At 46.1% G+C, this 26,952-nt stretch overlaps 1 protein-coding gene across 4 annotated transcripts in view; it reads right to left on the reverse strand.

Moving 5' to 3' along the window:
* Nucleotides 1-26,952, reverse strand: part of LOC140424807 (extended synaptotagmin-2-like) — a 338,421-nt gene that overhangs the window by 25,088 nt on the left and 286,381 nt on the right. The window contains exons 13-18 of one of the 4 annotated variants that reach the window (XM_072508232.1): nucleotides 17,442-17,537; nucleotides 16,488-16,589; nucleotides 15,017-15,079; nucleotides 8,811-8,885; nucleotides 5,041-5,127; nucleotides 3,396-3,545 (exon numbers count right to left, since the gene is read on the reverse strand). In XM_072508232.1, the coding sequence (XP_072364333.1) occupies nucleotides 3,396-3,545; nucleotides 5,041-5,127; nucleotides 8,811-8,885; nucleotides 15,017-15,079; nucleotides 16,488-16,589; nucleotides 17,442-17,537 (573 nt within the window). The remainder of the gene's footprint in view (nucleotides 1-3,395; nucleotides 3,546-5,040; nucleotides 5,128-8,810; nucleotides 8,886-15,016; nucleotides 15,080-16,487; nucleotides 16,590-17,441; nucleotides 17,538-26,952) is intronic. The other 3 variants (XM_072508234.1, XM_072508233.1, XM_072508235.1) reach the window with 3 other exon arrangements.

Raw genomic sequence — 26,952 nt, forward strand, 5'->3', positions numbered from 1 at the left:
GCGTGATTAGTGCCTGGAAATTTCAACCCAATGCTTTCTATGCAATGGAATAAGACACTTCGGGAAGCTGTACAAAGACATCAAAACACATCAAAGATCCCAAGAGTCACGAGGTTAATACAGCACACCAAAAGGACACACAACCATACATCTTGGGTGAGGTCAAAGATTCTAGATTTTCGTTCTGAAATGTGGATATCTCAGTTAACAGCCATCTCACCAACTTTAAATTGGACATGAGAGCCAGTGTTACAGTCATATGACGCAAAGAACAGTGGTTGCGATGCCACTAGCTACGAGCAACAGACACACCACTTTATGGACTTGGAAGAATCCGACTTCCAGTCATAGGCATGATTCTGGAAGCATTACGGTACAGCAGAAAACAAATCTTCAAGCTCATGTACATCACCCGGAACCATTCTTTCGCCTCTCTTGAGCAGAGATGCTTGTGTAGCCCTGAATCTCGTCAAAATGGTAGAGATTCATGTTAACCACTGCCATAACTTATACAGAACCAAAAGTTTCCAAGAGCTCCAACAAGAAAGATTCCTTCAACTGGGACGTCAGCTCTGAATTGTCTTCTCTCTGTGCTGAGCAGGTATGTCCACTTTCATTACAGGTGCCCAAAGTCCCTTAACCTGATGGTTACCACAACACCTCAAGTACTTGACAATCAAGAGAACCAGCAATGAGAAGAGCCTCAATCTCCAGCTGTGATGACAACCGGACAAGTAAACCCTGAGACCACAGAGCAGATGCTGAAATCTGCAGTCAGCATGACAGTGCTGCAAAAGATGCTGGAATTAAGAAGCAGCCATCCACTGACGATAGCACACCATACAATCAAACGCAAAGGTGAGCTTACTACCAAGTCACACCCTCACAACAGGAAGAGCCATCTTCTATCCCAGTGTGCGCCAGGGTGAGTCACATGAAGGCAGAAGTGAGAAAAACACTATAGAGCAAGCCCAAAATTCGTCTGCCCCATAAAAGAACAGGATGAACCAATTGCTAAACTATCACTACAACTGGGGAACTAACAAAGACCTATTCAATACCAAACAATGGAAAGAGAGTGGAAAGACATTCAGGTGCAGGAAAACCTCCAATTCACCAAAGTTTACCTACAGCGACATAACCTACCATCCTCCATTAGTAGTGAGCACAAGATATAAAAGAGGTATAAGGCCTCCAGACCGCCTGAACTTAGAGACTAGAGGGAGGGAGTTGGGGTAGTACTAATGATTTAGTACATGGGGTAAACTGGGATAACTTGTAAATATGATGGATAAAGACTTGGGGGGGGGGGGGGGGAGAAAGAGAGATGCAGTAAAGTCTGGCGCATAAAGAGTTAACATGGAATTACATGGGACTGTACCAGACACAATGATGTAAGAGAATATATGATCTGCACCTAAGGGTCATCATAGATTATCATAGAATTTACAGTGCAGCAGGAGGCCATTCGGCCGATCATGTTTGCACTGGCACTTGGAAAGAGCACCCCACCCAAGTCATGTAGTGTTGGACACAGCTATGTGTAGAAGCAAGCATGGAGACAGCTCTTAGCCTGGATCTTTGCTGCATCTATGTATACAGTTTCATGTAGTTAATAAATACTTACTGTTGAACTATCTAAGACAATGAAGACCTTAATAAGACCTACCGAACTATGAACAACACCTCACAACAGGTATAACCTGCTTGACTGCAATAGGAGGATTGGGCAAAACTAACACGCAGGACAGTCAGGTGCAGTTGGATACTTGTTAGAACCCATATGGATCTGAGGGGTAGGGATGATTAACTACCCAGTGGATCTTGCAGAGTACGAGCTCGCCTATAAGGGGGTGGGGGACCCTTAACAATACTTGGCTTGTATAACTAGAGTCGGCTATTAAGGTACCGACTAGAGAAGACCCAGTAGGGATCTACTGGAGCTGTACATAACATTGTAAAATAAAGTACGTTTTCGTCTTAACCAAGCCGTTGCAAATATAGCACTCTACAAACATACAAGACCTGGAGCTCGTGCAGTTGGATTAGTAAGGAAAGTTGCCATAGTCCCAGACGACAATAGGCTGCTCACCCCTTTGATGGCGAGAGTTGACTGGTGATGATTTTACCTGAGCATCACCACACCTCAAGCGAGCGGCAAGGTTGAGAAGGCGAGACTCCATGAATAACCTCAGTCGGTACGGGAATCAAACGGGGTGCAGAGGCAATTCACCAGGATGTTGCCTGGGATGGAACATTTAAGTTTTGAAGAGATGTTGCATAAGCTTGGGTTGTTTTTGTTGGAGCAGAGAAGAGTGGGGGGTGACCTGATTGAGGTGTACAAGATTATGAGGGGCTTGGACAGGGTGGATATGGAGCAGCTGTTCCCCTTAATTGAAGGGACAGTTAAGAGGGGACACAAGTTCAAGGTGAGGGGAAGGAGGTTTAGGAGGGATTTGAGCAAAAACTGTTTTACCCAGAGGATGGTGACAGTCCAGAATGCACTGCCCGGGCAAAGGGTGGTAGAGGTGGGTTGCCTCACATCCTTTAAAAAGTACCTGGATGAGAGATGATCTCTCTTTCCCCTTCCTAATGCTAACATCACAGCATTGGCTATGGGCCAAGTGCTGGCAAATGGAATTTGGTAGGCAGGTCAGGTGCCTTTCATGCGCTGGTGCAGACTCGATGGGCTGAAGGGCCTCTTCTGCACTGTATTATTCTGTCAGCCTCATTCTGCATCATGAATCAGATGTTCAGCCAACGGAGTGCAGCTCACATAATCTCCTTTTTATTATCTAGCAACTATAACCGCTCTGGAATAAATTTAGCCCAGCCAGAGCACGTATGGTACAGAGCTCTTCTGTCAATAACTGTGTATATAGGAGTTAATGTTTGGCCGAGTTATGTGAACACATTCAGAAACAGCTTTCCTACATTTAACACAGTTAAACCATGTACATTTTTAGACGGTGTTCTCTGATACCCTGTGGTTGAGCTTTATCCTCAGCTGCATCTTTCGCTGCCATCTCCAGGCTGCACTGCGAAACTAGCTCCTCAAAATACTAGGTAGTACAACCATGTGGCAGAAGTATTTTTCATACAAGGTTTATTATTTACTTTAAAAATCATATTCTAAAGTAAACTGTTAACATGCTGAATTGGTCAAACCTGCCGCTAAAATATCACAGCATTGTCAATTAATTATTTATTTTAAGGAATTAACACATGCAGGAATATCCTGATGACAGCAAAGTTTTCAAGTTGAATATCAGAAACATGACTGTTCTCTGAAGGCAATTTGCAAAAGCTGGTCACTAGCTTAAAACAACAGCCTTAACTGGAGAAAATTGGAGATAGCCTTTTGCTTAAGATACAAAGACACTGTTCACACGTACTCTCAGCATTATCTTCATCTTGAGTGTGCTGCTGGAACCAGAATTGTTTAATTGGAATCGCTGGTCCATTGTTAGGCCTTCAGCTTCCAGCAACTGTTTAAGAGGTAGGTTAAATGAACCTAGTGAGCACTGGTGATGGTCATCTTTAGCCTGGAAAAAAACAAACAACAGTAACATTCCAAAGCACCAAGCAACATACAATCAAACAGGAACAACAAAATATACCCTGATTTTGTACTATCGGCAGGCAGTCCGGCTTTGGTGCTCCAATTTCATGAATGAATGAATCGCAGAGATAGTAAACACAGCCGTTTCCAATTTCTGCAGCTACATCGAGCTATACAATTCCATATTAGGGACAATGGAGGGAGGTATGCTAAATTGAACAGTGGGACAGTTAAACCCAGTACTAGCTATTGGAACTCAAAGTGTCACTGACAAAGATCTGAAGCAGATGGAATACCTTGCATTTTTGCCAGAAAAGGGTGTGCCCAAGCAGGTATAACAGTCAAAACAATATTAAACAACCTTTACGAGCCTGTCCAACCTAAACTGTATACCCCTCAAAGATAAGCAGTGGCACATGTCCAGTTTAGGAGGGCTCTCAGAATTTTATGCACTTCTTGGTAGTCATGGTTAGAGATAATAAATTTCATTTCACAAAATTATGGTATGGGGGGGGGGAAACACATCAGTCACCAAAACTCCACCAACATGATCTCCTGGAGCCCTCAGAGAATCAAGTCCTTAATTTGCAGTGGGAACCCTGATGCCTAGGCTCCTGGCTCCACGGGGGACATTTAATTCTAGGACTTTCATCATTGCGGTGAAAATCCCACCCCTGAGCACTGCCCGTCAAAAATCAACAGCTCTCCATCACTGGCAGTAACACTGGAATCAGTGACCACTGCTGGTAAGAATTGGGCCTTTAGCGGGATTGATTGTGTGATCCCTGGAGAAAGGTAGGTGTTAGCAGGATGGGGGTCACAGGGAGAGGGGTCTCTGGTGTGAGGGGGAGGAGATTCGTAGGGAAGCGCTGGGGGTGGTTCTCAGTGGGCATCCCCTTCCTGATGCCATGCCCCTCGATCAGAGTTTACTCGTCAGTATCTCCACATGGTGAGACCCCCCCTCCCGGTGCCTCAGGGCCATTCTCAAACCTTCCCGCCTGGACTTAATTGGGGAAAGGTGGCAGGATTCCTTGCATCCATTCTGCTCACTCAAGCGGCAGCCCCCACCTCTAGAGTGAGGAGTGGGTTAGGGTTTAAATTCCATCCTGTAACTTCACATCCAACAACTTACCAGGGGAATAAATTATTCCTTTTTGTTGCAAATCTTAATTTAAAATGAACACCATTTCCTTTACTAAAATAAGACAGCTCATTGTTACTGACCATACACATCACTATTAGCTTCCTCAACTCTGAATTCTGGTTTAAATTGTCAAATTAATACATTGTTCAGGCAAACACAGCTGTTCTGAAACGTTTTGATATACAGTACATGTTGCTCACACAAATCAAGAAAATTGTTTGGTTTCCTACTGCAAACTTCAACAGAAACTTCTGATGTGTTGTTTCCAATAGTTGTTTACCAAAAGCTAACATAATATAATAAAAACTTAAACAGTTTATTTTAAGCCCACTACCTCAATATCCAGGTCCACAGTCAGTGGATTATGGATGCGGAAAGTAAATGCTTCTTCCCAAACAGGTTCTGTGGTCCGATATCGGATCTGCAAATGATGACAGCCAAGACAATATGATAAATAAGCCAGAACCTCATTGATGGCATGTCCAGGGTATACGAATTGCAAACAATTTTCTTGTTGTTTGCTATTAAAAATATCCAACAGGTAACACAAAATATCCAACTGGTAACACCAAGGGCGATTTAACGGCTGCGTTGCGCCCAGTGAGGATCCTTGCGGACCGTTTAGATCGCGGGACAAGCCCAATCGGGAATCGCACCGGGCGTCGAGCAGTTTGTAATCTAACCAGCCTGCTACCGTTGGTGGGATCCGGATCCCGCCTAGGCGCAGTGCGCAGGGTGGCACGGTGGCCCAGTAGTTCGCACCCTGGTTCGATTCCGACCTTGGGTGACTGTGTGGAGTCTGCATTCTACTCGTGGCTGCGTGGGTTTCCTACGGGTGCTCCGGTTTTCTCCCACAGTCCAAAGATGTGCAGGTTAGGTGGATTGGCCATGCTAAATTGCCCAGTGTCCAAAGATGTGTGACTACGTGGGGTTACAGAGTTAGGGCGGGGTCTGGATCTAGGCAGTGTGTCAGTGCAGACTCGATGGGCTAAATGGCGTCCTTCTGCATTGTAGGGATTCTGTGACTCCATGAAGCTAATTGAGGCCAATCTCCATCTCATTAGCGAGATGGAAACCTGATCTAACGACCTCCCGTGATGTAACTGGCTCCCCAGAGGGGGGTCACATGGGTGCCAATTAGTGCTCATCCACACAAGCATGGGCAATTGGAGACCCCTAGGTGGTCAGGGATAGGGCAGTGTGGCACCCTGGCTCTCCCTCTGGCACCCAGGCAGATTGGCAATGCCAGGCTGGCACCATGGCACTGCCATCCTGGCACTACCACGGTGCCCGGATGGCACTGTCAGGGTGCCAGTGCCTTGGTGCCCAGGTGGCCCTGCCAAGGGCCATAGCCATGAAAGGAGGGATGAAAGGGGTATGACGGGTTGGGGGTGAAGGGCGGGTATGAAGGGGAGGGGCTTCCAGAAGGTTGCGCGGGGGGGGGGGGGCCAAAATGAGGTGTGGGAAAACCTGAAAAGGATTCACGCGACTCTATAGCAGGGTGTTGTCTCTTGCGGGGCGGGGCGGGGGGGCTGAGGTAATGCATATGTGCATGGGGGGTGACATTGCCCATGGGTGTGGGGGACCCTCAAGCGCACTTAGAGATCGGGCACCCTTTCAAAATGGCCCGATTCCGGAGGAGCCGGTCTGGAGAGCGAGTTCAGCTCCTTAGCAATGAAAGTAATTCAAAGTGTGGGCTAGCCCGGAGAGGAACTCTCCAGGGCCCAGAGAAATGACCAAGTGTGGTTAAATAGTGATGGGGAACATTCCGAAAGAGCCAGGGAGAAACTACCAGCCAAAACCGTCTGAAATGACACTTCGAAACTTTCCCCTTAGATTGCACCCATATCCAACTGGTAACACACTGTCAGAATGAGTTCTATGAAATAAACTGTGCATAAGTCAGTCATCATCAAATCAGAGGATTCAGATAATCAATGAACCACACAGAATTTCTTTTATATGAGCGTTAAGATTCGATAGAGCACATAAAAAGCACAATTATCCCCAAAAATGTTGAAGTTCATTGTGGCGGGTTTTCCAGGGAGTTTCTCGGGGTGTGTTCCCCACTCCGATTCAATGACACTTTTTTGGACCCTGCGGAGTTTCTCACTGGCTTAGCCCACACTTAGAATTTTTTTTAGCATTGGGGAACCATTTTTAAAGGGTGGCCTGATTTCTAAGTGAGCTTGTGGGTTCCCCACACACCCCACCCATAGGCAATGTCACCCCCATACACATGGGCACCACCACAAACTTGCCAAGTGAGGACACCCCGCTATGGGGTCCCTAGGGGCCCCCCTCTTCAGGCTCCCCAATACCCCTGAGAGCACCCCCTCCTCTTCCAGGACGCTTACCCGTCCCAACCGCCCAGAGGCCCCTACTTACCTGCTCTGCACACCATCCTTCAAACCACCCCATCACCCTCCTTTCATAGGCATAGCCCCCCTCAGGCCCGGACCCTTGACAGTGCCACCCTGGCACTTGTGCACTGGCACCCTGGAGACCAGGGCAGTGCTCCATCCAGCTTGGCAGTGCCGGGGGGGGGGGGGGGGGGGGGGGGGGGGAGAGAGAGAGAGAGAGAAAGAGTGCCAGGGAGCCACTCTGCACTATCCCTCGCCACCCGGGATCCCAGATAGCCCAGGAGACCCCAGGGTGCCGTTTCGCCTGGTCCACGTTCTTGTGGACCAGCACACATCGGCAGCCAGCTGCAGCCTCCCTTGGGAGGCCGGAGAATCGAGAGGCCATTGTATTCCGGATGAGTAGCACTTAAGTAGGTTGAAGACATACTTCAGGGAGCGCCGTTTGGTCCTGCCCTTTTTGCGTGGTGCTTTGAATCCAACGCCTCACTGGGTTTGGGTAAATCCCACGATGCTCTGAAACTGCTGGGAAACCAGCGAGTGGGCTCTCCCTTCTCCAGCCGGTGTTGTGCTCTCGCTCGAGCGCAACGCGGCCAGAGAAACGCACCCAAAATATTTTGAGGAATCCCTAATTCTATGTAATAGACAACTCAAAATAATTGGTTTGTGTCAGGAATGTCAGGTGTACTTTTCTCCAGACCACTGTGCAGTTGAATGGAGACAGGTATATCAGTCACCTGTTGTACATCACACAAACAATCACTATATTTAGAAAAGACGTATCTCATTGCTGGCCACAGATAGGGCAGCCTGTGTCCCGCTCACTGACTGAAGAACTAGCAGCCCAATATTGCCTCCATTGGTGAAGAGCTGCGAGATTTAATTTCCTATCAGACACTTAACTGGTCAATGGTGGGACTTCCCTGGAAGCTGGGACTCCGGGGTGGGAAATACCATCTGCTCCGCACCACCAGAGCCTGCTGGCCAATCAGAAGCTGATGGCTCTGCACTGCCTTTCAGTACCATCAGAAGCTGTGGCAACTACCAGTACTGCACCCACCAGAAGCCTAGGATCGCCAAGAACTCGAGGCCACAAGTGAGGGAAGGCATGGTGACGTGATGGGGTGGTGAAAGGGACACAGTTCTGCCCTGAGTGAGCAGGGAGGATAGAGTCATCGGTAAAAGGGAAGTAGCAAAATACAACATTGGTTACCAATAGTTGATTAAAAACTGGAGATGCTCAGAATGCCAGAATTGGAAGGGTTCAGAGAACTAGGAGGGATGTAGGAGGCTGTAATGACAGAAAGAGAAAGGCCATGGAGGAATTTGAAAACAAGGATGAGAATTTTAAAATAAAGACATTTCCAGACCAGAAGCCAATGTAGGTCAGCAGGCATATGAGTAATAGACTTGGAGCTGAACCCTCAGGGGCGGGTTGACAGGTGGGAGTAAAATTGGGTGCCATGGGAGCAGCATCACGCCCAATGGCACTCCTGTGCATTTGTGGCAAAGTGCAAACAATGGTGCATATCAACCTGCCCACCTGGAGGGCATTTTACCCACAGTGGGGAGGCAATGGGTCCCCCCTTTCCCCGTGGGTCAATTGAGGTCCCTAGATGGGGACTTGATGTCCATTTAAAGGTCTCCTGCTGCTGCCGGGAAATGTCACTGAATTTGTCAAAATAAACTCAGGCCTGGATGATAACTAAAACTGGGCTCCATGATAAACAGAAGGGCTGCTTACCTTACTTTCATATGTGTCATGTCCCACTGACAGCTGAACAAATGGATTAGGCTCACTGTTCATTTTCTTCGCAAACTGAAAGATGAAGAAAAACCTTGGAAGTCAGCCAAGAAATCATAAAACCGTATCTACTTAGTAATTGACGACACAAGGTACTCCACTTAGGCGTTGAAACTTAGCTACATTTTCCTGCCAGTTTTCAAGAATCTGAAATGGATTAGGATGGTGCAGTTGGAAGCATTTATGGAACAAACTACAGAAGTAGTTGGCATATTACTGGGTAGGGATGAAGAGTCTTTGCAAGTGCACCAACATAACATTATTAGCTTTATTTCTTTCCCACCCACTTCAAGACACAGCACATTTGCAAAGAGCTTGAATTAGCCATTTGAAAGTGAGAGTAGACTCTACCTGTGAACTGAGCCACTACATAACAGCATGCCCAGGTTTAGAATTGGCACTGAATGAGAGGAATGGAACTAAAACTCCCCAATTCTTTACTGCTGCTCGTCAGTGCTCCAATGTGTTGCAGTTAAAATTACACTACATTAAATTTGTTTGAAGAATCCGAAAATGGCCCTTAATTTGCAGGCTGGTACACTTTATTTTATAATTGCAATTAACTGCCTAATATTATTAGGAAGGAAATTAAAGTGTGCAATTTAAGCCCTAAATCAAATGAAACTGCACTGAATGTAAACCACCCTCAATTCCGTGATCCCTGTCAGTCTGAGGTAATTTGTAGTTAAGTAATCTAAAATTCAAGAGAAAATTTTGTGTTTAACATTAATGGGAGGTGATTGGCAAAATTAGATTAAAATATAGTGCCTCCATACACTCAGAACACATGGGCGGGATTCTCCATTACGCCAGCCAGTCAATGGGGTTTCTTATTATGGGGCAGCCCCACGCCATCGTGAAACCCCTGGGCACTGGCAAAACGGAGCATCCCGCCGGCTGGGAATCCCGCCCATGGATTTAACAAGGAAACAAATGACTTCAGGTGAGGAGGGAAGAAAATTAACTGAAAAGTAGATGGAAAAGGTGGGGGGGGGGGGGGGGGGGGGAAACAGCATTAAATAAATTGTTCAATTTTTTTGATCATCAAATGAATGTCAGGATACAGACACTGGCCATGTCAAATTAAATTTTGTTTTTACTCTTTCAGATAATTATTGCTCATTATAATCAGGGGAGATGGTGGGGTAGTGGTATTGTCACTGGATTAATAATTCACTGATGGGAACTAATAATTTACTAATTTCCTTTAGGGGAAGGAATCTCCCACCCTTACCTGGTCTGGCCTACTTGTAACTCCAGATCCACAGTGATGTGGTTGATTCTTGACTGCCCTCTGAAATGGCCTGGCAAGCCACTCAGTTCAAGGACAATTGGGATGGGCAATAAATGCTGGCCCATCAAATGAATAAAAAAAAAAGAGAGCTGTCCAGTAAAACAATCGAAATGTTACGGTGTAGAAAGACCACTAGCCAAAAACGAGAAAAAATTAACCAACCACTTATTTCAAGCACCTGGTCCGTAGCCTTGCAGGTTACATCATTTCAGATGCAGATCCAGGTGCCTTTTAAAGAGTTGAGCATTTCAGCCGCAAACACCAACTTAGGCAGTGAGTTCCAGGCGCCCACCACCCTCTGGGTTAATAAGGTTTTCCTGCTGTCTTCTCTATTCCTTCTACCAATCACCTTAAATCATCAATGCCTCCTGGGAAATGACCCTTCAGCTAGGGGAAACAAGTCTTTCTTATCTACCCTGTTTGGCCTTTTATAACTTTGTACAGCTCAATTAGGTCACCCCTTAGCCACCTCTGTTCTAAGGAAAATAACGTTAGCCTTTCCAATCTCTCCTCGGGGGCGAAATCTAATAGCCTAATAGTTCCCCGGATTCGGGATGTGGCCTGTAAATCTCGGCGACAGGCCAGTGAGAGGGTGATTGGTGGGGGGGGGGGGGAGGGAGATGGAGGGAGGGGAGTGGGAGAGGAGGGGGGGTGGTGAGAGGGGTCTCCTAGCTGATTGGAAGCCACCGGGTGGTTGTCCTCTGGGCAGCGTGGCACTCTGGCACCAATGCCACCGCCAGCCTGGCAGGTCCTTCCCCACTGAGGCCCGAAAAAGATAACAGTCCTGTTCACTAGCGGGGTCATTCCTGGCACTTGTAAACACCCCACTAAACCTGACCACAATGGGACTTCTTTTTCTCCCCCATTAAATCGCGCCCCTTAGCTGCAATTTTCAAGCCCCGGGACCATTCTTGTAAATCTCTTCTGCACCCTTTCAACAGCAATCATGTTCTTCCTGTAATATGGTGTCCAGAACTGTACACAACTCTCTATGGCCTAACTAGAGGTTTATACAGTTCCATCATTACATCACTGCTTTTATATTCAAAAGCTCGCCCAATAAAGTACCTGGCTCAAATTTTATTTTTGTTTGCCTTTCAAAGAAAATCCAGTTCTATCGTCTGCCAATATACAGTCAGAAGTTACAGAAATAATTAATTATTTTTAAAATGAATAAAGAACAATATGGGCTGGTTAAAGCAGTCTTTATTTCCAGATTATATTAGAATTCTATCAAGGAAAATAAAACAATTTAGTCAATGCTTAATTTTCTTCAGCCATCTTTTTTCAGGCAGTTCTCTCATCTCCAAAGTCACTGACTATTTACTGGGATACAGTACATCTCCCAATGGTTCTGTATTCATATGAGCCTTGATAATGAGGATCAGGAATAGAGGGCAAATGTAACAAAATAAATAAATAAATTGCTTTGACATTACACCATTAATAACCTTCAGGGTGTCCCAAAGAGCTTTACGACTCATGCATTATTTTTGAAGTAGTCACTTTTATAATGTATGAAAACGGACAGCCAATTTGCATACAGCGAAGTTTAGAAACAGCAATGAAGTGACCAAGTCTACTGGTTAAGGAATAAATATTGGCCACCACATAGGGGAGAAACACCCTGCTCTTCATTATGTCACAGGATCTTAAACATCTATCCGAGAGGGCAGACAGAGCCTCACCCCAACGTCTCATCTGAAAAACAGAATCCAGTGCCGTAACAGTGAGGCGTTGCACTGTCCAACTGCTCTAATTAATTTTATATTATCAACAAAAAGCTCTAAGCGACAATTATAATAAAATTCTATTTTCTGAAATATTTCTCACCCGGGTTGAAAGAGAACACAGAATGCAACTGGTGAAAACAACCACATTTTCTGTTCGGGTTCATATGGGTGGTATTTCAGATGGAGACATGGGGCGAAATTCTCCCCCAACGGCGCGATGTCCGCCGACTGGCGCTAATCAGACGGGCATCGCGCCGGCCCAAAGGTGCGGAATGCTCCGCATCTTTGGCGGCCTAGCCCCAACATTGAGGGGCTAGGCCGACGCCGGAGGGATTTCCGCCCCGCCAGCTGGCGGAAATGGCGTTTGTTGCCCCGCCAGCTGGCGCGGAAATGCGGCGCATGCGCGAGAGAGTCAGCGGTCGCTGTCAGTTTCCCGGCGCATGCGCGGGAGCCTCAGCGGCCCTGTCAAGTTTCCCGCGCATGCGCAGTGGGGAGAGTCTCTTCCACCTCCGCCATGGTGGAGGCCGTGGCGGAGGCGGAAGGAAAAGAGTGCCCCCACGGCACAGGCCCGCTCGCGGATCGGTGGGCCCCGATCGTGGGCCAGGCCACCGTGGGGGCACCCCCCGGGGTCAGATCACCCCGCGCCCCCCCCCCAGGACCCCGGAGCCCGCCCACGCCACCTGGTCCCACCAGTAAATACCAGGTTTGATTTATGCCGGCGGGACAGGCAATTTCTGGGCGGGACTTCGGCCCATCCGGGCCGGAGAATCCAGCGGGGGTCCCACCAACCGGCGCGGCCCGATTCCCGCCCCCGCCCAATCTCCGGTACCGGAGACTTCGGCGGGGTCGGGGGCGGGATTCACGGCGGCCAACGGCCATTCTCCGACCCGGCGGGGGGTCGGAGAATGACGCCCATGTTTTCTAGCTGCTATTTAGCAACCAGAAAGTGGGAAGTATTAAATGAAGGCAAGGTCATTACACATTTGTGATAGCTCCTCTGTGTTTGCAGTCTAGCTCACTAATGAAGAATGAAAATTTGATGAGGCTCGCAACGATGCTACTGTGCATTAATTTCACTCCAACACTGGTCAACATCTTGAGATAAAGGGCACAGGGAGAAAATTTGAAAGGGAAAGGGACTTTATTCGCATTTGTAAAATATATTAGAATCAGTCTCTTTGCTGCATATAGGTAATATGTTAAAAATTGAAACCATGAACTGGCTTAAAGATAGTTTAAAACTATGAATTGTGTCTTTTATCAAGGTCCGAACTATTAGTTATTGAAAAGTCAATTTGAGTCAATTCAGGGCATATAAGGCCTGAGAAAACTTCTAATGTTCATTTGTCTCCTTTGCAGCATTTATAACATTAAACATATTCGATCTTGACTTTTTTTAAACTCAGAAATAATAGAAAATATATAACAATCACTGCTATCCTGACAGATTGTCTTTAATACACAAGAATCACTCACCAGGTTAGTTAGCAAATTAACATGGATTATACTGAAAGGCCACAAAAAGTCACCGATTTGTATTTGGTTTGTCCAAGTGTAGAAATTTATCTAGATTTTAGTTTCTCTGGATACCCTTCAGTATCATTCCCTGTGGAGTAACGCATGGTCCTGGCAAGATGTCAGCTGGTCTCAGTACTGCACCGGACAAAATGGATGCTGGCAAATGTCATCATAACGCTAAGGGCTGGACATCAAAGTCTACGACTCTGGTCACGAAGCCCAGAAACTCAGAAGATCAGCAAGTAATATTGCCCTCACAAAGCCTCCCAGCTGATTATCCTCTCGCACTCCATGTTCTCTTCCCTTAAAGTCATTCATCACAATCATACCATTGGAGCTAATCTACAAATGTCTTTACTGGGAAACACAGATATAAGGGGCCAGAATTTGGCTACCGAGGCTCGAGATAGAAAGCTTGCTGGACCTGCTTTAGTAAAAGCCAGCATTATTGATACTCTAATCATCTGTCTGATTGAAATTCTTATAGGGTTGTCGGAACAGCAGTTATTTTAATCAAAAGAAGATTCGTGAACGAATGTGTTTTTTTAAAAAATCAGCAGTTCCACACTTGCCATTGTTATTATATGGCTCATTTCTTATGTACATGGTGCATATGTACTTATAATAATCTTCATTGTCACAAATAGGCTTACATTAACACTGCAATGAAGTTACTGCGAAAAGTCCCTAGTCGCCACATTCCAGCGCCTGTTTGGGTACACAGAGGGAGAATTCAGAATGTCCAAATTACCCAACAGCACGTCTTTCGGGATTGTGGGAGGAAAAAGGAGCACCCGGAGGAAACCCACGCAGACATGGGGAGAACGTGCAGACTCCGCACAAACAGTGATCCAAGCCGGGAATCGAACCTGGGACCCTGGCGCTGTGAAGTAACAGTGCTAACCACTGTGCTACCGTGTTGGAAGAGCATTAGCTGAAATAGAGAAATGGGGCTACGGGCGTGGGTGGGGCACAAGATGGCACTGAGCCGAATGAAGGAGGTATGGATATGATCTTTGAACATGCCTTTCAAAAGGTTATGAATCGAGACAACGGTTCACGACTTCTCTGAGAAGCTGTGAACCATGAGCCATTGAGAAGTTGGCTGGGCTTACAAAAATTGCAGAATGCCTACCCTCGCAATAAAGCATGCCAGGTCTGGAGGACAGGGCGTGGGGTCACTACCTTATCCCAGGTCAGCGTAAATTGTCAGTCCCAGGAATCCTGTGAGCCCTGTCTGTCACTTTTAAATGGTTTCAGACTCATTCTGTAGGGTGGTCTTTCTAAAGTGCAGACTTGATGGGCGAATGGCCTCCTTCTGCTCTGCAGGGATTCTATGATCCTACGAACTAATAACTTTGCTGATGTCACATAGCATGACAACAACTTGCATATGGCGCCTTGTATGTAATAAAACATCCCAAGGCACTTAAGTTAAAGTGACAATTTTAAACGGAGTAACATCAGCTAGTAATTGACAGACAGCAATTCCCTTCTATCACTTTCATCGCATCAATGGACAAACCAGACCTAAATACAATTGCTTCCTAGTTATCCCAATGTGACTCTGTGTGGTCTTCTGTATACGATTATCAGATTACCTTCCGTGATCTGGAAATATTAGACTTCCTCAAGCCGTCAATGCTAAGTTCAAACGGATTGCGCTTTGTGGCAGGAAAAAATGAACATAGAGGATTAATGTTGCACATGCAATACAGCAACAGCATTCTGTTATAGCAAAGTGATGAGCATAACATTCCACCCAGAAACCTTTTGAACGGAAACGAAATGCAGGAATTTAAAACATATATAGTGTAGCACAAAAAGATCCCCAGAAATCATTTTGCTTAGTTAGTATCAAGAAAAGTCAATTGGGTGCGTAAGTTGGAAAAGACGAAAACATTTTCCTCAAAATTCATAGGTTTGCTAATATTTCACCACAGTGAAGCAATCACGGCTTTTTAAAAACTGAACAGGTCATGTGCCAACCAAATTTAAGGAGTTAAAAAAAGTTCTGAAACACCAACATGTTACCAGTGGTAAAGCAACTACATTTATTTGCAGACAGGTGATGATTAAAAGTTACACAATTTCCAAAAGGAAATGTAAAACTAAAGTAACAGGTGGTATTAGTACCAATGAAGGAGCTGAATCTAATTTCACTTACAGCCTTAAAAGAAAATTGAAAACAATTAAATATTGCAATGAATGGGGTTGCTCTTAATGGATGAATAATTTTGAACAGATTGGCTTTTCTCATCCAGAAGTATTTTGTGATTTAGCGAAAAATACCAGAAAGTCTATGCATGTGGACAGTATTAGCTTGGTTTGTCTGAGACAAACACCAAAGTTAAACAGCCTTTCTTGCACTCACATTATCCTGGTAAAGCATTGGGAGACCAGTTAGCTAGCATCAAACAAACTCAAGGATTTCTCCACGGAAACCCACTGCCTTCAGAAAGCAACGGCTTTCTGCATGTCCTCAACAATGAGCCTGGATTTTAATTTAAATATTAATTATTCGTTGAATTTTATGTATTGGGGGATTGACTTTGGAGTTCATTCTCTAATAAAAGGCTGAGGAATGAGTGTTTCTCAAACTAGAAAAATAATCTAATTTCACGTTAAGTGTTGCATGGTAATTTTCCTTTCTTTCATTCAGAAATCATTACATTTTATGTTTTTCCTGCTTTATAATTTTGCACAAGCAAGATGAATCTATTTTCTTCATCTTGGAAACTGCGTGTTTAACTTTCGCAACAAATTGGGGGTTTCTACCCTTTAAAAAGGGAAGCAAAAACCAGGTCCTTCCTTCCATCCTCCCATTCCCCTTAGTTACTCAAACTTCCTGCAAGATCGTTTTTCTAGAAAATCTATGTTCAAGGTTTTGTTTTCTTGAAAAAAAAAGACTTTTGGAATTGCGCATCAGTTTTCTATATCAGAGCATGCATCAACACAATAAACATGCTCTGCCAATTGGCTCCAACCAAAATATATAAGCTTCCTGCATTAGTGTCAATCCATACTGTAGCACTACACACAAAAAAAAGCAAAACAGAATAGTGCACTCACAAAAAAGTCTCTAAAGATTGAGCTAGTATTTTCACAAAAGACTAGTCCTGCTGCTCTCCTTTCTCGTAAGTATCCAGACCCAAAGTTTCTTTCGTAGACATTCTTAAGGAAGATGGAAGTGAAAGAGAAAGCAAAGAGTGATAGGGTTGCATAGATGCGTGCTATAGAGATAGGCAGAATGGAATGTAGGAACAGCCAGTTTATTGTAAATAACAGCCAGAGGTTGAGATCAATAGCAGCCAATGCATTTAATACTATTACATATATTTCATATTTTACAATGCACAATTTGGATTTTAATAATCCTGTCAAATAGTGTCTGCATGCACAAGAAAAAGAACATGGTTTTTCAATCACTGTATAAAATTTTTCATCAAATTCATCAAACTTAGAAAAATTGTCCATTTTCACATCAAGATACTCCACTTGACAGAGGTTCCCTGTCTTCACAATTCCAGATTTTGTGAAGCACATTTTTCTGCTGGCATTGTAAGGGAAGGAACTTACAACATGGATTCCATTGCAAAGAGTCATTTTGACAATTGTGTTTTCAGCATTCAAAGATGACAAGTCAGCAGAACATGTTCAGGAACAAACATAAACCTTGACATTTAGTACATACACTCAGAAATACTAACTTGTCAAAATATGAATAATAGACCATTCAGAAACCTGAAAGCAGGAGCCCAATTTAAAACAAAGATTAAAAATAGTACAGCAGATACCTTATGACACTCTAAAATGCACATACCGCCAGTATTTGTGACACAGAACATGTTCAGCAAGTATATTACTGACCAGTTGCCAAGAGTGGAGAGGTAGAAGATCTTAAATGGAGAGTTACATATCTCAAGTGAAAAAAGCAGAAAAAAACGATGCATCATAGTATACGAGTAATTGGTGCAGCACTGCAAGAAAATAATGATTCTTAGAGATAAATACATTTCCACTTACCGGAAGATTCCTGGCAGAGTCCAGATAAATGATGAGTAAAGCAGAGGAAAGCCCATCATTGGCTGTTCCTTTAATTGCTTTAGTGCTGGCCATAGCCTAGAGAACAAATAATAAATGGAGCTTTATGTTGTGCTGATTTATTGCACCCAAATTGGCATAAACACATCAAATATCAAACTTAAAACAATTAGGTTACAGTCACTACAAGACTCTGCACTTAACCAACTTCTCTCACTAATTAACAGAGTGAATGCATCATAAGCCAACCTTCCTTCCTTTTATACTCAGGAAGAGTAGGTGGAAGGAATTATTGATCCAAATATTTGCGATCAGGGGTGAAGTGACAGCGCTCATCACTGACCTCGAAGATTGCTGCCAACAAAGGTCTGGATTTCACCTCTCCTGGTGCCAGCTTAAAGGGGTTTCTGGTTAACACAGAATCATACGATTGTTACTGCACAGATGGATGTCATTCAGCCTGTTGTGTCTTCTGGGTCCCCGAATGAGCAATTCACCTAGTGCCACTCCCCGACCCCGAGAAACCCTGCATACTCTTTCTTTTCAGATAATAACCCAATTCTCTCTTGAACACCTTAAATGAACCTGTCTCTATCACACTCTCAGGCAGCACATTCCAAGTCTTGATATTCTGTATTCTCCCTCTGTATACTTGAACAGGCACTGGAATGTGGCAACTTCATTGTAGTGCTAATGTAAGCCTACTTGTGACAATAAAGATGGCAGCGGGATTCTCTATTCCCGCCACTTGACATTGGGATTTCCCATCGAAGCCACCCCACGTGGTCGGGACATCTGTGGGTGGGGCGGTGCGTTGCTAGGGGGAAACAGAGAATCCCTACGGCCAGAGAATTCCAGTCAGAATTACTGACTTGATGTAAATTTAACCCTTTACACACTAGTCTTACTGTAAAAATCAACAAAAATGATGAGCATTATTCAATAAGGAGTAATTTGATATAATTACTAATGAACAATCTTTCTCATCTTGGAAAAGCTCATTTTACAAATTGGCATGTTATTCTCTCTGAAGAACATTTAAAAATTGCACGCAGTTTAAAATGATTTAAAACATTTAAATGTTTTAAAGGTTTGTGCCATTTAAGTTTCCACCATAGCATAAGTTGTGAAATGGGTAAATGTTTATTCACACAAGCCTGCCTACACTTATCTAGCTCATGCTGCAGCCATGCAGCCAATGGCTGCTGGCCCTGTATTGGTCAGGGTGCAGCTTCTGCCTCCATTAGAGAAGTCTTGTCTCTCAGTTTCCAGCTAAATAAATGGCTCACTTTCATAGTAACAGGAGTAGGCCATTCAGCCCCTCGAGCCTGTCCTACCATTTAATGAGATCATGACTGATCTGTGGCCAAACTCCATGGGCGGACTCTCCGGTTGCCGACATTGCGTCCAGCGGTCAGCTGGAGAATCAATGTTCGCGCTTTCACGATGTGCCACCCTATCCAAAGCGGCAAACTCTTGGAGTATGCCATACGCCGTATCGACGGGCTCAGGATGTTGCCCGAGGCCCTCTCCCCCGATGCTCCGTCCCCCACCCGGCCAAGTTCCCGACGGCGTGGGTCTCTCATGCTATTATTTGTCTGGACAAAAATCTATCTCAGATTTATAATGAACTAATCTAGCTTCAACTGTTGTTTGTGGGAGAAAGTTCCAAATCTCTGTCACCCTTTGACTGAAGAAGTGCTTCCTAACATCTCTCCCAAGCGGTCCAATGGGAATAGTTTAACTTTATCTATCCTGTCATTCCCTGTTAATATCTTGAATACTTGATCAGATCACCCCTAACTTCTAAATTCCAACTTCTGAATGTGGACGCAAAAGTACTGGCGAAGGTACTGGCGGATAGGTTGGAGGAGTGCCTCCTGAAGGTGATAGGTGAGGATCAGACGGGGTTCGAAAGAGGGAGGTAGCTCTTTTCAAACATTAGAAGGGTATTGAACGTCTTTATGGCACCAGCAGAGGGGAAGGAAACAGAGGTGGTTGTGGCATTGGACGCTGAGAAGACGTTCGACCGGGTAGAATGGGGGTACTTGATGGCAGTTCGGGAGCGGTTTGGGATTGGACCAAGATTTGTGAATTGGGTAAAGCTACTATATAAGGAGCCGAGGGCGAGTGTCCGCACAAACAACATCAGCTCGAGATACCTTTCTCTCCACCGTGGGCCTAGACAGGGATGTCCTATGTCCCCCCTGCTGTTTGCACACGCGATTGAGCAGTTGGCCATCGCATTAAGAAGTTCGGGGGTATGGAAAGGAATAGTGGGGGGGGGGGAATAGAGCGTAGGGTGTCCTTATATGCCGATGACTTGCTGTTATAGAACATAGAACAATACAGCGCAGTACAGGCCCTTCGGCCCACGATGTTGCACCGAAACAAAAGCCATCTAACCTACACTATGCCATTATCATCCATATGTTTATCCAATAAACTTTTAAATGCCCTCAATGTTGGCGAGTTCACTACTGTAGCAGGTAGGGCATTCCACGGCCTCACTACTCTTTGCGTAAAGAACCTACCGCTGACCTCTATCCTATATCTATTACCCCTCAGTTTAAAGTTATGTCCCCTCGTGCCAGCCATATCCATCCGCGGGAGAAGGCGCTCACTGTCCACCCTATCCAACCCCCTGATCATTTTGTATGTCTCTATTAAGTCTCCTCTTAACCTTCTTCTCTCTAACGAAAACAACCTCAAGTCCATCAGCCTGTCCTCATAAGATTTTCCCTCCATACCAGGCAACATCCTGGTAAATCTCCTCTGCACCCGCTCCAAAGCCTCCACGTCCTTCCTATAATGCGGTGACCAGAACTGTACGCAATACTCAAAATGCGGCCGTACCAGAGTTCTGTACAGCTGCAACATGACCTCCCGACTCCGGAACTCAATCCCTCTACCAATAAAGGCCAACACTCCATAGGCCTTCTTCACAACCCTATCAACCTGGGTGGCAACTTTCAGGGATCTATGTACATGGACACCTAGATCCCTCTGCTCATCCACACTTTCAAGAACTTTACCATTAGCCAAATATTCTGCATTCCTGTTATTCCTTCCAAAGTGAATCACCTCACACTTCTCTACATTAAACTCCATTTGCCACCTCTCAGCCCAGCTCTGCAGCTTATCTATATCCCTCTGTAACCTGCTACATCCTTCCACACTATCGACAACACCACCGACTTTAGTATCGTCTGCAAATTTACTCACCCACCCTTCTGCGCCTTCCTCTAGGTCATTGATAAAAATGACAAACAGCAACGGCCCCAGAACAGATCCTTGTGGTACTCCACTTGTGACTGTACTCCATTCTGAACATTTCACATCAACCACCACCCTCTCTCTTCTTTCAGCTAGCCAATTTCTGATCCACATCTCTAAATCACGCTCAATCCCCAGCCTCCGTATTTTTTGCAATAGCCTACCGTGGGGAACCTTATCAAACGCTTTGCTGAAATCCATATACACCACATCAACTGCTCTACCCTCGTCTACCTGTTCAGTCACCTTCTCAAAGAACTCAATAAGGTTTGTGAGGCATGACCTACCCTTCACAAAGCCATGCTGACTATCCCTAATCATATTATTCCTATCTAGATGATTATAAATCTGGTCTCTTATAATCCCCTCCAAGACTTTACCCACTACAGACGTGAGGCTCACCGGTCTATAGTTGCCGGGGTTGTCTCTGCTCCCTTTTTTGAACAAAGGGACCACATTTGCTGTCCTCCAGTCCTCTGGCACTATTCCTGTAGCCAATGATGACATAAAAATCAAAGCCAAAGGTCCAGCAATCTCTTCCCTGGCCTCCCAGAGAATCCTAGGATAAATCCCATCAAGTCCCGGGGACTTATCTATTTTCAGCCTGTCCAGAATTGCCAACACCTCTTCCCTACGTACCTCAATGCCATCTATTCTATTAGCCTGGGGCTCAGCATTCTCCTCCACAACATTATCGTTTTCCTGAGTGAATACTGACGAAAAATATTCATTTAGTATCTCGCCTATCTCTTCAGACTCCACACACAATTTCCCATCCCTGTCCTTGACTGGTCCTACTCTTTCCCTAGTCATTCGCTTATTCCTGACATACCTATAGAAAGCTTTTGGGTTTTCCTTGATCCTTCCTGCCAAATACTTCTCATGTCCCCTCCTTGCTCGTCTTAGCTCTCTCTTTAGATCCTTCCTCGCTACCTTGTAACTATCCATCGCCCCAACCGAAACTTCACACTTCATCTTCAAATAGGCCTCCTTCTTCCTCTTAACAAGAGATTCCACTTCCTTGGTAAACCACGGTTCCCTCGCTCGACGCCTTCCTCCCTGTCTGACCGGTACATACTTATCAAGAACACGCAGTAGCTGATCCTTGAACAAGCCCCACTTATCCAGTGTGCCCAACACTTGCAGCCTACTTCTCCACCTTATCCCCCCCAAGTCACATCTAATGGCATCATAATTGCCCTTCCCCCAGCTATAACTCTTGCCCTGCGGTGTATACTTATCCCTTTCCATCATTAACGTAAACGTCACCGAATTGTGGTCACTGTCCCCAAAGTGCTCTCCTACCTCCAAATCCAACACCTGGCCTGGTTCATTACCCAAGACCAAATCCAACGTGGCCTCGCCTCTTGTTGGCCTGTCAACATATTGTTTCAGGAAACCCTCCTGCACACACTGTACAAAAAACGACCCATCTATTGTACTCGAGCTATATCTTTTCCAGTCAATATTTGGAAAGTTAAAGTCTCCCATAATAACTACCCTGTTACTTTCGCTCATATCCAGAATCATCTTCGCCATCCTTTCCTCTACATCCCTAGAACTATTAGGAGGCCTATAAAAAACTCCCAACAGGGTGACCTCTCCTTTCCTGTTTCTAACTTCAGCCCATACTACCTCGGAAGAAGAGTCCCCATCTAGCATCCTCTCCGCCACCGTAATACTGCTCTTGACTAGCAGCGCCACACCTCCCCCTCTTTTGCCTCCTTCTCTGAGCTTACTAAAACACCTAAACCCCGGAACCTGCAACATCCATTCCTGTCCCTGCTCTATCCATGTCTCCGAAATGGCCACAACATCGAAGTCCCAGGTACCAACCCATGCTGCCAGTTCCCCTACCTTGTTTCGTACACTCCTGGCATTGAAGTAGACACACCTCAAACCACCTACCTGAACACTGGCCCCCTCCTGCGACGTCAAATCTGTGCTCCTGACCTCTATACTCTCATTCTCCCTTACCCTAAAACTACAATCCAGGTTCCCATGCCCCTGCTGCATTAGTTTAAACCCCCCCAAAGAGCACTAACAAATCTCCCCCCCAGGATATTTGTGCCCCTCAGGTTCAGATGTAGACCATCCTGTCTGTAGAGGTCCCACCTTCCCCAGAAAGAGCCCCAGTTATCCAGAAATCTGAATCCCTCCCGCCTGCACCATCCCTGTAGCCACGTGTTTAAATGCTCTCTCTCCCTATTCCTCATCTCACTATCACGTGGCACGGGCAACAACCCAGAGATAACAACTCTGTTTGTTCTAGTTCTGAGCTTCCATCCTAGCTCCCTGAAAGCCTGCCTGACATCCTTGTCCCCTTTCCTACCTATGTCGTTATACATGTCGGTACCGAGTGTGTCGATAGGAGGAATATTGGAGCTGCTGAGAGTATCTGGGTCTTTCTCGGGGTACAAGCTGAATCTAGACAAGAGTGAGTATTTTGTGGTATCATGGTTAGATATGGGGACAGGGGTTGGGTGGGCTGCCATTCCGTAGGGCAGGGACTCACTTTAGGTACCTGGGGGTGCAGGTTGCACGGGAGTGGGGGGAGCTCCGCAGGTACAACATTTCTAGTTTGGTGGGGAGAGTGAAAGCTGATCTGGCAAGGTGGGATGGTCTCCCTATGTCACTGGCGGGTCGGGTACAGGCGGTTAAAATGAACGTGTTGCCACGATTTCTGTTTATTTTCCAATGTCTGCCGATTTTCCTGCCAAAGGCTTTTTTCAGAGAGATTGAGGGAAGGATTACATTGTTCATATGGGGAGGGAAGGTGGCCAGAGTTAGAAAGGTGCTACTACAGAGGGGAAGGCAGGCACGGGGTTTGGGTCTTCCGAACCTGATATATTACTACTGGGCAGCGAATGTGGAGAAGGTACGGAACTGGGTAAGACAGGTTGATTCCCAATAGGTCAGAATGGAGGAGAGTTTGTGCAGGGGGTCGGGATTGAAAGCACTAGCAAAAGCGCCGCTCCAGATAGCCCCGGGGAAGTACTCAGGGAGTCTGGTAATAATAGCTTAATCGAGAATTTGGAGGCAGTTTCTCCAACACTTCGGGTTGGGGGCAGGGTCAAGGGAAATGCCGATTCGGGGGAACCACAAATTTGAGCCAGGGAGGTAGGATGGAAATTTTCGGAAATGGGAGGAGAAGGATTAAGACACTGAAAGATTTGTTTATTAGGGGTCGGTTTGCAGGATTGAAGGAGCTGGAAGCGAAGTATGGGCTGGAGCAGGGGGAAATGTTTAGATACATGCAGGTTCAAGATTTTGCCAGAAAGGAGATACAGAACTTCCCTGAGGAGCCAGCCTGCACATTGCTGGAGGAGGTGCTGACGACAGGGGAACTGGAGAAGGGGGTAGTGTCAGCGGTCTACAGAGGTATTTTGGAGGAAGAGAAGGCACCACCGGAAGGGATCAAAGCAAAGTGGGAGGAAGAGTTCAGAGAGGACATGGAGGAGGGGTTCTGGTGTGAGGTGCTCCGGAGAGTGAATGCCTCCACCTTGTGCGCACGGTTGGGGCTGATACAGCTGAAGGTGGTATACAGAGCACTCCTCACGAGGGCGAGGATGAGCCGATTCTTTGAAGGAGTTGAAGATGTGCGTGAACGTTGCGGAGGGGGACCCGCTAATCACATTCATATGTTTTGGTTCTGTCCAAAGCTAGAGGATTAATGGAAGGAGGTTTTTAGGGTAATTTCTAAAGTGGTGCACGTGAAACTGGACCCGGGCCCCCGGGTGGCCATAATCGGGGTGTCGGACCAGCCAGGGTTGGAAACGGGTGCGGAGGCAGATGTCGTAGCCTTCGCCGTGTTGATCACCCGAAGGCAGATCCTGATGGGTTGGAGAGCAGCCTCTCCACCATGTGCCTTGGCGTGGCGGGGGGACCAGTTGGAAATCGTGACTCTTGAGAAGTTTAAGTTTGAATTGAGGGTAAGGATGGAGGAGTTCTATAATTCATGGGCATTATTCATTATGCACTTTCAAGAACTGGATAACATCGAACATTAGTTGGGGTGAAGGTGGGGTGGGGGTGGCGATGGGTGTTAATGGTGGCCATGGGTGATTCCTGATTCCTTTTTGTCATTTGTTTATGTGAACATGCGGGCTAATGTTTGGTGTTTGGTGGGAGGATGGGATCGGTGTTATCGATATGGGGATTGACATATTTGTTGCTGATTATTGTTTACTGTTGGTGGGTGTAAATTTGGGAGAAAATGCGAAAAAGGAGAATAAAGAAATGTTTAAAAAAGAACTTCTAAATTCCAGTGCAAACAGGCCTAAATTGTGTAATCTAACCCCTGTAATCCAGGTATCATTTTTGTAAAACCTATGTTGCACTCCCTCCAAGGCCAAAATAACCTTCCTAAGGTGCAGTACCCAGAACTGCTGCTCACAGAACTTCAGGTGAGGTCCAACCCGGGTTTTGTATTGCTGCAGCATAGCCCATGTCTCTATTCTCCAAGCCTCCAGATATAAAGGCTAGCATTCCATTAGCCTTTTTGATTATTTTCTGCACTTTGTTCGTGGCATTTAAAGGATCTCAGCACCAGAACCCCCAAGTCTCATTGGACAGCCACTGTACCCAACTTCTTCGTATTTAGAAAGTACACTGTTCTATCCTTTTTTGGTCCAAAACGGATAACCTCACACTTGTTTACATTATCCCAGCAACACCATTGAGAATGGGGACATACTGGGGCCATATTGGCAAGCTACAGCGAAGAGAAAGGGGGGGGGGGGGGGGGGGGGGTGAAAGGAGGCCAGCAACCGGGTGAGAGGATTGGAAGACGGGAATTAATAACTTGAACATTCTTTCATACGATGTGGGCGACATTGGCTGGGTCTGCATTTATAGCCCATCCCCAATTGTCCTTGAGGGAGAATTTAAGAGACAAACACCTTGCTGTGGCTCTGGAGTCACATGTAGGTCACACCAGGTGGGTTTTAACAACAGTCAACATTTACATTCAAATTTCACAATCTGCCATGATGGGATTTGCACCTGGAGCCCCTGGGACTCTAGATTACTAGTCCAATGACAATATGACTACACCACTGCCCCCCCTATTTGGTATAGGCCTCCCCTGTTGTTGGAAAAATCACAGCGGTTGGGCGGCAGAAGGAGGTCCTTCAGTGGCTGTTGAAAGGGCCTCAAAATGGCCCATGGGTGAGCGGTGGTGCCTAATTTTAAAGCCGCCACTTCGAGCCCCTGTGAGGATTGTAAAATTTAGCCCACTGAGTTCACTCTGACTTCTGTGGAAAGAGTGGGCGATTTAACAGCCACGTTGCACTCGGCGTGGATTCGTGCCCGTCGGTTAAATCGTGGGAAAGGCCAAAATCAGGACCGGTTTGTGATCTAATCTGGCAGGTTCCGCATCTCGCTCAGACGTGGTAAGACACAAATTGAGACCAGTTAAGAGCAATCTTATTAGCGAGATGGAAGCCCAATCTAACGGCCTCCTGGGAACTAACCAGCTTCTCAGCAAGTGGTCGTGGGGGCGCCGTGAAGCACTCGCATTTTAAACCAGGAAGCTAGCGCAATAGCTGCTATGGGGAGCGGAGCAGAGGAGACGAGTAGCCATTTCCAAACCCTGGAATGGAGCCCAGGCGCACTCGGATTACCGCCTCAGTGCTTGGGGGTGGGGGTTAACCCAGGCTGTGGGGAGGGGGGGGGTAGTTCAGCGTCTGCGGGGACTGCAGGTCATCCCCCACACCCATAACTGGAGCAATAACAGCTGTTGCTTGTCTATCCTACCAGGCATTTCCAGGACAGAGCTCGGTTTGTGGTTATATGCTGAAGTCACTTTAACTTCCTTTGGCTGTGAAAAGCCTTTGGCTGCACAGGTGAAGGCTATTGCTATTAAGGAACTGGCATTGTTAGTTATGCAAGCACTGCACAGCTCTCAAGTGCATTCTTGTGGGTACACATGCCACGTCAGGGTACACATGTCATGTCAAACCATGATTATTGCCCAGCATTCCAATCAAACGGTGAGGCCTGGAAACTTTGCCTCAACACTGGAAGCGTCAGCACCATAGAGGCGGGTGAACAATCAAACACTCTAGAGTTGGGCTTCAGCACTGGTGGTGAATGCATGGTTCAGGGGAGGGCACCAGAGCACGGGCTCCCTAATGCTCTTGGCAGAGTTCTGAGGTCTCGGGGCTCCTGCTGTGACCGGGATAAAAGTGCAGAGCGAGGTTTTCCAGCACAACAA

This window comes from Scyliorhinus torazame, chromosome 6, assembly GCF_047496885.1.
Source record: "Scyliorhinus torazame isolate Kashiwa2021f chromosome 6, sScyTor2.1, whole genome shotgun sequence".
Lineage (NCBI taxonomy): Eukaryota > Metazoa > Chordata > Chondrichthyes > Carcharhiniformes > Scyliorhinidae > Scyliorhinus > Scyliorhinus torazame.